General features: G+C 52.1%; 1 protein-coding gene and 1 long non-coding RNA gene across 2 annotated transcripts in view; one reads left to right on the forward strand and one right to left on the reverse strand.

Annotated features, from left to right (window-relative positions):
* Bsn (bassoon presynaptic cytomatrix protein) overlaps nucleotides 1–11,335 on the reverse strand; it is a 92,392-nt gene that overhangs the window by 26,417 nt on the left and 54,640 nt on the right. The window contains exon 3 of the mRNA XM_029542870.1: nucleotides 2,135–3,022. Within this exon, the coding sequence (XP_029398730.1) occupies nucleotides 2,135–3,022 (888 nt within the window). The remainder of the gene's footprint in view (nucleotides 1–2,134; nucleotides 3,023–11,335) is intronic.
* The window catches only part of LOC110327325, a 4,264-nt gene continuing 2,832 nt past the window's right edge, over nucleotides 9,904–11,335 (forward strand). The window contains exon 1 of the long non-coding RNA XR_002380828.1: nucleotides 9,904–9,976. This is a non-coding gene — a long non-coding RNA (uncharacterized LOC110327325). The remainder of the gene's footprint in view (nucleotides 9,977–11,335) is intronic.

Below are 11,335 nucleotides of genomic sequence, written 5' to 3' on the forward strand. Positions count from 1 at the left end.
TCCTCCTCCTCCTCCTCCTCCTCCTCCTTCTTTTTCTTCTTCTAGTGTTTTTCAAGACGGGATTTCTCTGGGGAACTCTGGCTGTCCTGGAACTCACTTGGTAGACCAGACTGGCCTCGAACTCAGAAACCGCCTGCCTCTGCCTCTCAAGTGCTGGGATTAAAGGCGTGCGCCACCCTGCCCGGCAGGGCAGACCCTTCTCGACTTAGTGTTAAAAGCAGAGAGGTGGGCGATCTGACTTTGGGAAGAGCTTGGGACAGTATCCCATCGGCCATGTGCTCAGGACCATGGACCCTCTGGATGAGGACTATGGAGGCAAGGGCTGAACTGGTGAAGGAGATAGCTCTGAGGTGAGCCTGAGGCAGCAGGGCATGGGGGTGGGGGATGCTGCCCGCTGAGAGGCAGGAGGTCCAGAGTCCAGGGAAGCTAGAACCCAGCCAGTAAAGAGGAGCCTAGATTAGAATTCATGTGGGTCACCTCACGTCACCACCCACGTGACTGGGACACTTTTGTTTGGGCTGATTCAGCGTTTCCTGTGGCCTGCCCCAGCAGCTCCCATAGGAAGCTGTCAGGAACGTTTATGTTCCTGGATAGACAGTGTCTCTCCCTCTATGTATATCCTGCTTAATGGGGAAATGGCCTGAGATGTCTCTTGGGGATACGGGGCTTCCAAACTAGGTTAGTGCAAATCCACCAGGGCTCACGGTCCTTCGGTGTCAGCGTACCCCATCTGACCAGCAGTGAGATTACATCTACAGGTGTCTTGGCAAAACAAGCTCTGGAGACCCCTGATAGACCCTTTCCCTCCACTACTGGCTGGGCCAAATGTCCTCCAATGAGCCGCTGACTCTACAGCTTGGACAGGGAGTACTGTTGGGCCTGAAAACCCATGTAGGTTTCATGTAAAGAGGCCATTCATCTCACTCAGGGCTACTCCTCCTGTGGTGGTCAAGTGGTTCCCTTAGTCATACTAGGCTTGATTCTTAAGGAGACCTTTGGCAAGGAAGTCAGAAGAAGGTGGCATAGACACAGTGGTGACTCCATGTTCTTTCTCCCCTTTGTCCCACCTTGGGCTTGTGTCCCCTGTCCCATCAGCTATGCTTGACTCAACTCAACATCACACATGGCTTAGTGGGTGCCGCATGAAGGGTCCTTGGCCCAGTAATCTGATATGACATATATCCTCTGGCTATGATGAGCCCATCAGATCACGCTTAGACATGCCAAAGGTAGCCATGGGAAAGTCACATGACTGGTCCTGGGCCAGAGAAGGAGGTAACAGGCTTGGGGCCTGAGCAGACACAGTCAAGGCCCAGGGCAATCCAGCTCTGCCTGGGTACCTCTATCTTTCAGGCCTTTCGGGTTCTCCCAGTTTGATAAGAACACTGGCCTAACACCAGGCCTCTCTCCCTTCTACTTGGCTCTGCCCAGGTCCCAGCCCACATTCCTGGAGCAGGAACAGAACAAATACTATCTTTGAGCCTAGCTTTCCTTCAGCTTTCTTATGGGGGGGGCAGGTAGCTCAGGCCTACCCAGGGGAAAACATGGAGGAAAGGCCAGGACTTTGACAAGTTAGCATGTACACTCATAACCTTAAGAGATAGGACCGAGACCAGACACCAGCTGGTGGGCTTGGAGCCTGTCACTGTGAGAAGCCTCAGCCCCCAGGGTGTTGGACCTAGCCTTCTGACGTGTGGGTCTTCACTCCCTACTTATGTGAGAATCATAAGTCCAGAGAAGGATGGGACATCGGGATGAGGCTGGCGTCGTTCATCAAGGCCATGCTCTCAGGCACTGGAGATGGGATGGCAGTTAAGGTCTCCTAAACCAGGACTCAGCCACACAGCTCTGGCCAGCCAGTGAGAACCAGTAATGACCATTACCCCCACCTACTGAAATGGTTCTGAATGGGAGGCAGGAAGCAGATTATGACCTGTCTGTAGCATTTGCTGTAACATGGCCCTCTGACTCCCGGCTCTCAGTGCCTGTTCTGGCTCCCTTGTCCCCTCCTTTCCCAATATTCCCTGCATACTCAATAACGTTCAAAGAAACATGTTTGCTGCGCTGTCCCTCCCACTTGCCCGCCCTCCTGCCCGCCCTCCTGCTCGCTTGCCTTCCCCGCTTGCCTTCTTACCTCCACCAGGTGCGGTGTTGGGTTAAAGCCACACAGGTTGCACACCTGGAGCTTGCAGGCAGTGCAGGTGTTGTAGTTGGCTGGGCCCCTGCTACCCACATTGAGCTCGGCTTGGCACAGTGGGCAGGCGGCCCTTTCCTTCGGCATGGTCTTTGGCTTGGCAGCAGCCTTGGATACTGCCTGGTGTTCTGCTTTGCCCTGCTTTGGACTGGCGGTTCCTCCAGTTTTTGCCAGGGCTCCAGGCCCTGATCCAGGACCTGTTTTAGCCCCAGGCTCTGTTTTGGCTCCAGGTGTTGGCCCAGGCCCAGGCCCTGAGCCTGGGGGTCTCGGACCCGCCTCCTTGCTGGCATCACTGAAGACAATCTTGGGTGGCCCCTTGCTGGGGGAAGGCTGGCCCTGGGTGTCAGCCTCTGGCTGCACAGACATAAGAGTGCTTGCCTGGGTCAGCAGTGATGCTCCAAGGCCGAAGAGCTTCCCAGTGAGGCCCTCCTGGGTCTGTTCACCAGCACCAAGCCCAGAGGGCACCATGGTGGCACTTTTGCCCTGGGCCTCTCCTGCAGGTGGCCTGGGCTCAGCTGTGGAAGGCTTGGTGGAGAGAGGGGGCTGAGGTGACACCCTCCCCACCTCCGGAGGGGCAGTTGCCTGGGTAGGTCCAGGCACTGAGGTGGCCCTGGCTGCTTCAGCCTGGCGGGGACCAGACTGTGTGGCCCCTGGGCCCCGAGGAGATCTCTCTTGCTCTGGCTTCCCCAGAGGCTGTTTGGCTGGGGAGTGGGCAGGAGACAGGGCCGGGGAGTGTAGCTGCTGCTGGCTCTTGGACCGAGGTGCAGTGGTCATGTCCATTCCCAGGGCCCTCTGCATCTGACAGTTCAAACAGAGCCACTCCTTCACCTGTGGGAGGAGACAGCAGTCAGCGGGGTGGTCCGGGTCAGAGTGCACAGGGCTCAGGCTGCCGCAGGGATGGAAGGTTCCTGAAGTCATTACCTGCACGGTCCACAGGCAGACAGACAGACAGACAGACCCACACTTGCTCGCATGTGCACGCACACAAATACCATGCATAATTACAAATGAAGATTGATACATGACAGAGGAAAGCAGAAGAAATAAAAAGAAGCCATGGTATGACTCCTGTCCTGGAAGCCCTTATATTCCCATGGAAGGGACAGATATATAAGGAAAATTCTCCAGGGCAGAGTCAGCGAGAAGCATAGATGAGGCATGACTGATTTAAGACTTTGAATTCTCTTTGAACTCAGGGGTTCTGCAATTGCTTGGTCAAACCCAGGGCCTTATGCATGTTAGGAGAATGCCACACTTCCAACCACAAGACAAGGAAAAGGGCACACTAATGGGTCAATCAATATCCTGGCTGATGTTCATGTTACATACTTGTAGCTCCCCTTTGGCATGAACCTGTACAGGGATGGACGTGTGGCCATGCTGCAGGCCAGATCTGAGTCTTCTGTGTCGCCTGTGTACTAAAAGAATTACAGAACAGACCTTTGCTTTGTACTTCCAGTCTCATAAGTAGATACTATCTTTTCTTGCCAAATGAAACCACAAATAAGTCAGAGCACATCACCCACAGACTCACACCCTCTGTGGGCTCCCCAGCATGGTAAGGAAGCCCTTCCCCATGACCTCACCAGCCACCCCAGCCTTGCCTTCTACCTGGCTTCTTTCCCTGTCACCTTCCCTTGGTTGTCTCATCCCTGACACACTGGGTCTCCTGCTGTGCCAAGTGATCCTCAAAGCTCATGAGGTCCCCAAGGCTGCAGTGGGGTCTCTGCTGTGGTGGGGTGGCTTGTCAGGTGAGGAGCCGGAGCTCAGGCATCCTGTCCCAGCAGCCCAAGAGCAGCACCCAGCGATGGGGAAAGTATTGTATTGCAGTGAGTACCCCCCCCCCGTGCCAAGCACCCCAGAGGGTGTGTTCAGAGGTATTTGTCCTCACAGCAGACGAAACAAGGTCTGAAATGAATTAGCAGTGTGCTCTTGTGGTCACCAGGGCAGAAACTATAGTTACAGACAAGAGCAACACACTGGCAGCCCCATTTAACTCCTGATTCCCCGGGCTGGGCAGCCTGGAGCCCAGCGACTGCCAATCTCACATCTCTGGTGGCCACTCAACATTGTAGAGGCCAAGTTCAGAGTCTAGAATCCATCCCTGCCGATGCTAGAATATCCATCTCCCCAGAAGACCAAACCTGGCTCTAGAATCGAAAAGTGAAGCGGAGGCAGGGCAGCATAGCCCCAGCTGGGAACTGTTAACCCACCGGGTGCTTTTGAAAATCCAGTGGGGCTTTGTTCACACTGGAAGGAGAAAGCCATAGCAAAAACTTTCAGTCCCTGGTACCCTGCTAGAAAGTTCATTTTAGGTGGGGAGGGGGTCATCAATGTGAGGCCAGGGCCTGTTCTCTGGCCACGCCCGGTGTCCCAGTCCTGTTGTGAACCTACAGTAAGACTTCCTGGGATCTAGGAGGTAACTTCCCTGGTTTGGGACTTCAGGGTGACCCCCTCCTTGAGTCTGGACAGAGCTAAACAGAGGCAATTGTTTAAAACAAAACAAAACAAAACTCAAACCCTGTGCCAGCGCCAGTACCTTCCTTTCCCAGCCCTGATCACCAAGGCTGTGCTGCAGGCACCTCACCTAAAATAGAACCTCTTCAAGAAATGGCTGAAACCCCCCTCAGTGACTCAGCTGCCAGATGGGTGCAGCTATTTCTATCCAGCCTTTTCCAGACGGCGGCGAGGAGCCTTGACCGTGTCCTCCTCGCGGTCCCTCCTGGGCTCAGGTTTAGGCAGATAGGACCTTGTTCATCATGAGGCCTTTCGAGGACCCTGGCAGACGGGGCTCTCTGTAGTCTACCTCCCAGGGGTTTGCTGGGAAAGGCTTGTCCCAGCCTCTTCTCCTTTCTCCAAGGTCCCCACCATGACAGAGATGACAGCTGTGCACCCCACCCACCTGTCCACCAGGGTATACAGGTCCAATGCTGTGGGAGACACTCTGGCCTCAAGACCAGTGGCAACTGCAGCCTTCCTTAGCTGCATATCGTGATTCCTCATCCAGGAGACTGAGCCCAGGAGATAGATGCCTGTGACTCTTAGGTACCCTCTAAGCTGTCCAGCAGAATTAGAGGGACTAATTCCTCTGCTACCATGACAGGAAGGCCCTTGGGGTCCTGCTGTCCTGACCAGGCACTTGCCCAGGAGATGTGCACATCACATGCTTCATGCTCCCAGAGCCAAAGGCAGAGCTGGAGGTGCCTTCCTGGGCTGCCCAAAGGTGGATGACACCAACTTTCATCAATCTGACACTTCCTTCCAGCAGGAAAGCCCGCCCCACCATCTCAGAAGGTTGGCAGGCTCTTCTACGCACTCCCCAACCTAGCCCAGTGCGAGCCTGAAGACAGAAAAGAGGAAGAAGGTTCAGAGCAGTACGCAGGCTCAAGGTAGTTTGGGAGCGGGGCAGCAGAGGCTTCAGGCATGTGACTTTCCACAGCTTGCCCGCTCCACCAGGAGCATGCTGGGATCTGCAGAGGCGTGGCTCTATGTGCTCCCTGGATCTGAGAGGGCTTCATCTGGAAGAAGCGTCTCCCATCTGTTCCTTTATTCAAACTGTTCAGTGTGCAGAGTAACTAAGTACCTTCCCAAGGCCAGGCAGCGGGTTCTGCGAACCCTGAGTTGAGTGAGAAGGTTCTGAGTGATCTGTTTGCAGCAGCCACTCCCGGCTGCTCCTTTACTGGTTCCTGGGATGGCAAGGGAAGGAGGCATCTTCCCTGAGAAGAGCTTTAACATGATCCCTCCTGACAAGGACCTCAGTGACCTGAGACTGACCAGCGTCTATCAGTCTCAGGTAGAGTCCAGGCATATTTGACACACCTGGCCTCACAGGGTGGTTCCAGGGAAGAAGGCTGCCAGAAAGCTCTAAGGGTTCCCAGAAGAAGCAGGTTCTCTGGCCACTTCCCTCCGCTAGGCTCTGTAGTGGAGAACAGGGCTTCAGATCTCCGTCACTTAGCTCACCTTCCTGTGGAGAGCCACCTGCCTCCGAGCCCTTGCTGGAGAGTAGCATTCAGTGCTGGATCACTCGGCACTGACATCATGCCTGGTACTGAATTTGTGCTTTCCATTTTAAACATCACAGAGGTGGCTTATAAATGTGACTCCCCTGCTGCTACCAAAGCCAGAGGTCCCTGGGATGACCCCATGCCAATAGGACTCCAGGCCTTTCTGGGCTGTGAGTCACTGGTCAGGCCTCATTAGGAGGGACAGCACTCCTATAACCCCTGTGATCCCTAGACATCAAGGAGAGGCCAGTGTCTGGGCTGGCCTAGACATTCACATGGCAATAGTGGCCCCCTGCCTTATCCAACACCCTCTGCTGCCCTCCACCATCTCTGTGCTTTGCCTGTGCTCTCAGCCTCTGCAGAGGGGCACCTCAGAACACAACGGGGAAGAACATATGACCCAGCCAGACAAGACCCGCAGAAGAGGCCCGGGCCAACCCAGAGATCTGAGGAGGCTCCTGGGAGTGTGCCCCAAATCTAAGGGTCGGTCTGTGATGGCAGAGAATGGAGTCATTGCCTGAGGCTGGAAGGCCTCACTGGCCTAGACCTCCAAGAAGGCTCTGAATGTCTCCACCCGAGCTGAGCTTAGGTCTCTTCCCACTCTCTGCGCACTCCTCTCAGCCCCAGAGAGGCTGCGCCCCTTAAACTCGGAGTTCATCTCCTGGCTCCACGTAGATCCTCTCGGGTTTTGTTGGTTTCCAGGTGTCGTCATCTTGGCCCTTCCTTATCCTAAGTCCTGGCCCCTGCCCCCCAGACACCACTGACCTGACTTTCGCTGTTATTGCAGATAATCCACAGTCCCCATGGGCCTGACCCAGCTCTCCAAAGCTCACTGAATGGTACACTTAAACTCTGTAAATGTCATCATATGTAGATTTTACCTAAAATAACCTACAGGACATACTGAATCCTACTTAACAGTGATCTGCACAGTGAAGTCCACTGTATCTGCACCACGCTTTGAAAACCAACAAAGAAATTAGATGAACGGACAGATGACCAGACTGAGGGATGGACAGTCAGACAGAAGGACAGAGATATGATAAAGTTAGGAGAAATCCAGGCATGGTGGTGCACGTCTTTAATCCCAGTCCTTGGGAGGCAGAGGCAGGTGGATTTCTGAGTTCAAGGCCAGCCTGGTCTACAGAGTGAGTTCCAGGACAGCCAGGGCTACACAGTAAGACCCTGACTCAAATAGCCAAAAAGCCAAACCAATCCAAACCAGACCAGGCAAAACCAGACAATACCAACAAAACAACAACACAAAGCAACAACACCCCCCACCCCCCCACCCCCGCCAAACAAAAACCCAGGAGAGTCACAGGCTAATTAAAGATTCAGGTAACAGATCTGGGAGTTTTCCTTATACAATTCTTTCAACATTCCCGTGGGGTTAAATTTTCCCATGATGCAGTACTGAGGCGGATACTCCACTGTCACAGAGCTGAATTCCTCCAATGCTTTCTTGGTGTCTTTTAGTTGGAGTGTAGGGTTTGCTGACATATTCTGGATATATCAACTACTTACTAGGTATAAGTTTGGCAAATATTTTCTCTCAAACATCTTTTCTTTCTTTCTTTCTTTCTTTCTTTCTTTCTTTCTTTCTTTCTTTCTTTTTTTTTTTTTAAAGATTTATTTATTTATTTTATGTAAGTATATTGTGGCTGTCTTCAGACACACCAGAAGAGGGCATCAGATCTCGTTATAGATGGTTGTGAACCACCATGTGGTTGCTGGGATTTGAACTCAGGACCTTCGGAATAGCAGTCTTAACCGCCAAGCCATCTCTCCAGCCCTCTCTCAAACATCTTACATTCCCATCCAGTCTGATCTGCCTTCCTCTCTGTTGACTGTGCCTTTGGTGTCCTAGATAAGAAACCGTAGGCAAGTCCAAAGTCGGAGGGGCTTGTCTCGTATTTCCTCATGAGAGTTTTCCAGCATCACCTTGTATATGTAAGTGTCTCGCTCACTCTGAGTTAAGGATTATGTATGGCTGCTGTAAGGGTCCAGCTTTACTCTTCTGTTTATGGAGACCCAGCCTTCTCAGCACCATTTGGCTTTCTCGATTCAAAGTTCTTGTACTTCTGGACAAAGATCATTTTATCTTGAGCTTGGAGTGTAAGAGTGTAACTAATTAGCAGAATACTTAGTATCTAGTACCCAGACCCTGGGTGGAATCCCAGAAACACACACACACAGAGAGAGAGAGAGAGAGANAGAGAGAGAGAGAGAGAGAGAGAGAGAGAGAGAGAGAGAGAGAGAGAGAATAATCGTGTAAATGTATATGTGAAATTTCGGAGATTTGAGGGTTGTTTTGTTGTTGTTGTTTTGATTTTGTTCTTTTCTTTTATTTTCCTTTTTTTTTTACACAGGGTTTCTCTCTGTGGTAGCCCTGGTTGTCCTGGCATTAACTTTGTAGACCAGGCTGGTCTTGCACTGAGAAATCGGCCTGACTCTGCCCGGAGAGTGGTGGGATTAAAGATATGCATCCTGTGCCTAGCTTGATTTTATGTATTTATTTACTTTTTTGAGTCAGGGTCTCACTTTTTCTTGTTTGAAAATTTTTTTTTTATTTTACTCTTATGTGGGTGCACATGCACAGCACCTGTGGAGGGCAGAAGAGGGCATTGAATCTCCAGGAGCTGGAGTTACAGGCCTGGTCCACAGAGTGGTTCCAGGACAGTCAGACTACATAGTAAGATCTGCCACCAGATACCAGGACTGGGAATTAAACTCTGGTTCTCTAGAAAAGCAACAAGTGCTCTTAACCATAAAGCCATCTCTCTAGTCCCTCCAACTTGTGTTTTTTTTTTTTTTGTTTGTTTGTTTTTTTTTTTTGGCAGGGTCGTTCTGAGTGTTTGAGGGTCTGTGTGTGCCTGTGTGGGCATGCACCACAGCTTTTGCAAGAACCAGTTTTCTTCTACCATGTAGGTCCTGGGAGTTGAACTCGGTCCATCAGGTTTGGCAGCAAGCACCTTTACTCACTGAGCCATCTCATCCCCCCTTTTCTTGGCCGTCTTTACTCCACTGTCTCCGTCCCGTTTCCCTTGACTTTACACATAACAATATACGATTTAGGGATGAACTGCATTGTTCTGCTCTGGATCCTTCCCATTCCTGTTTGGTCGATGCTTAGGCTCTTCCGTGCCAGCACCCCATCCATGCCTGATGGCCTCGGCTGCGAAACAGCCCATGCTACAGCACTCTTGTCTCTCCCGTTTCTCTGCTCTCCATCCTACAGATCCAGTTAAGGTCGGTCCTGTCTCCTGAAAACAGGCAGCCTGGGGCCGTGTTCTAGCCACAGGGCTGGCTGCCTAAGAGCTCCTAGAGACTTGGAGGACGCTCTCCTATTGACTGAATGGTTTTGCTGCTGTTGTTATTATTTTAATCAGGGGGGCTTCTGTAAGGCAAATGGCCTGAGGACTAGGCACATGGTGGCTAAGATCCCTTTCCTGCCCCAGCCTGCCTGGGGGTCCACTTCCACTTTACTTAGGGTTAGAGGGAAGCACGGTAGCCATCTCCTGGAGGAAGACTCATCCCATGCCCTCAGGACACCTGCGCCTCATTGAATCTGGCCCAAGCAGCAGTGTGGCCAGGGTGGGGCAGAGGAAAGGGGACAGGCTGCTGGTGAGGGCTGAGGGTTCTGTGCTGCTCATAGCTCCACCCCCGGGCCATCTGGTGCCCTGGCCCTTGCCGGAAGCAGTAGGATGCGGGCTTTAGAGGGAGAGGCTTAGACCATTGCATTGGCTCCCTTCCTTTTTTGCACAACCTACCTTCGGTGAGCATCCAAGCCCAAGGCTTTCCATGAGGGCAGCAGGTTAGACCTGCCTGCCTCTGCCTCAGCAACTGCTAAGCCTGGAGTAGATAAGGTCCTGACCACACTCTCTCCTTCTCTAGTATTTTATTTAACTTTTCAAACAGTTTTCATTATTTACTGTGTGTGTGTCTGTCTGTGTGTATGTGTGTCTCTGTGTGTGTATGTATGTGTGTGTGTCTGTCTATGTGTATGTATGTGTTTGTCTGTCTGTCTGTCTGTGTCTGTGTATATGTATCTCTGTGTATCTGTCTGTGTGTATGTATGTGTCTGTCTGTCTCTGTGTGTGTCTTCCTGTGTGTATGTCTGTGTATGTGTGTCTATATGTGTGTGTCTGTATGTGTTTATATGTGTCTATGTGTGTGCCTGTCTTTGTGGTGTTTGTGCGTGTGTGTGTGTGTGTGTGTGTGTGTGTGTGTGTGTCTTGCTGTGGCCTGTGTTTGGAGATCAAAGAACAAGTTCTGCCCTTCCTCCATGCAGCTCCTGGGGGCTGAACTCAGGTTGTCAGACTTGGCATCAAGTGGCTTTACCTGCTGAGCCATCTCATCAGCCTGGTAATTTTCTCAAGTGGAGCTTTGAACTGAATCTATCTTTGGGCCAGCCAGGGCAAAACAGAGAAACCCTGTCTGGGTGGGGCTAGCAGCCCTCACACCCCTGGTAGGAGAAGAACATGGCAGGCCCAGGCTGAGGCCACCTGAGCAAGGGTTCTGGAAGAACCTGGCCTGACTGAAGCCTGGGCCTGCACATGTTCTACCTTACACTGCACTCATTCCTGGGATAGTGCTTGCAGGTCAAGGACACACTCACCTCCAGGAGGCCTAGGCCAGAATGTGCTGCGGGGGCTGCTCTTAGTGGGCCTAGAGGCTCTAAGGCATAAATGGCAAAGTCACTGTTCTTGTTCTTCACAGCTCACTTCTAGGCCGCTGGCTCCTCTGCCTCCCCTCTACGGCAACTACCTGGCCATGCCTTGGCTTCTCCCTCAGACTGAAGAATAGACAGAGACAATATGGCCTTCTTCCTATTGCAAATGATTATAAAGGCCGCTGACCAGCCTGACCGGACATTGACATAGCATTGGCAAAGCTATGGAGGTTGGTTCTTGGGCACCTGCTTCTAGGGAGAGACAAGGAGGCCAGGCATTGGTGGTGCATGTCTTTAATCCCAGAACTTGGGAGGCAGAGGCAGGTGGATTTCTGAGTTCAAGGCTAGCCTGGTCTACAGAGTGAGTTCCAGGACAGCCAGGACTATATAAAGAAACACTGTCTCAAAAAACCAAAAAGAAGAAGAAGAAGAAGGAGGAGGAGGAGGAGGAGGAGGAGGAGG

Source organism: Mus pahari, chromosome 10, assembly GCF_900095145.1.
Source record: "Mus pahari chromosome 10, PAHARI_EIJ_v1.1, whole genome shotgun sequence".
Taxonomy (NCBI): domain Eukaryota; kingdom Metazoa; phylum Chordata; class Mammalia; order Rodentia; family Muridae; genus Mus; species Mus pahari.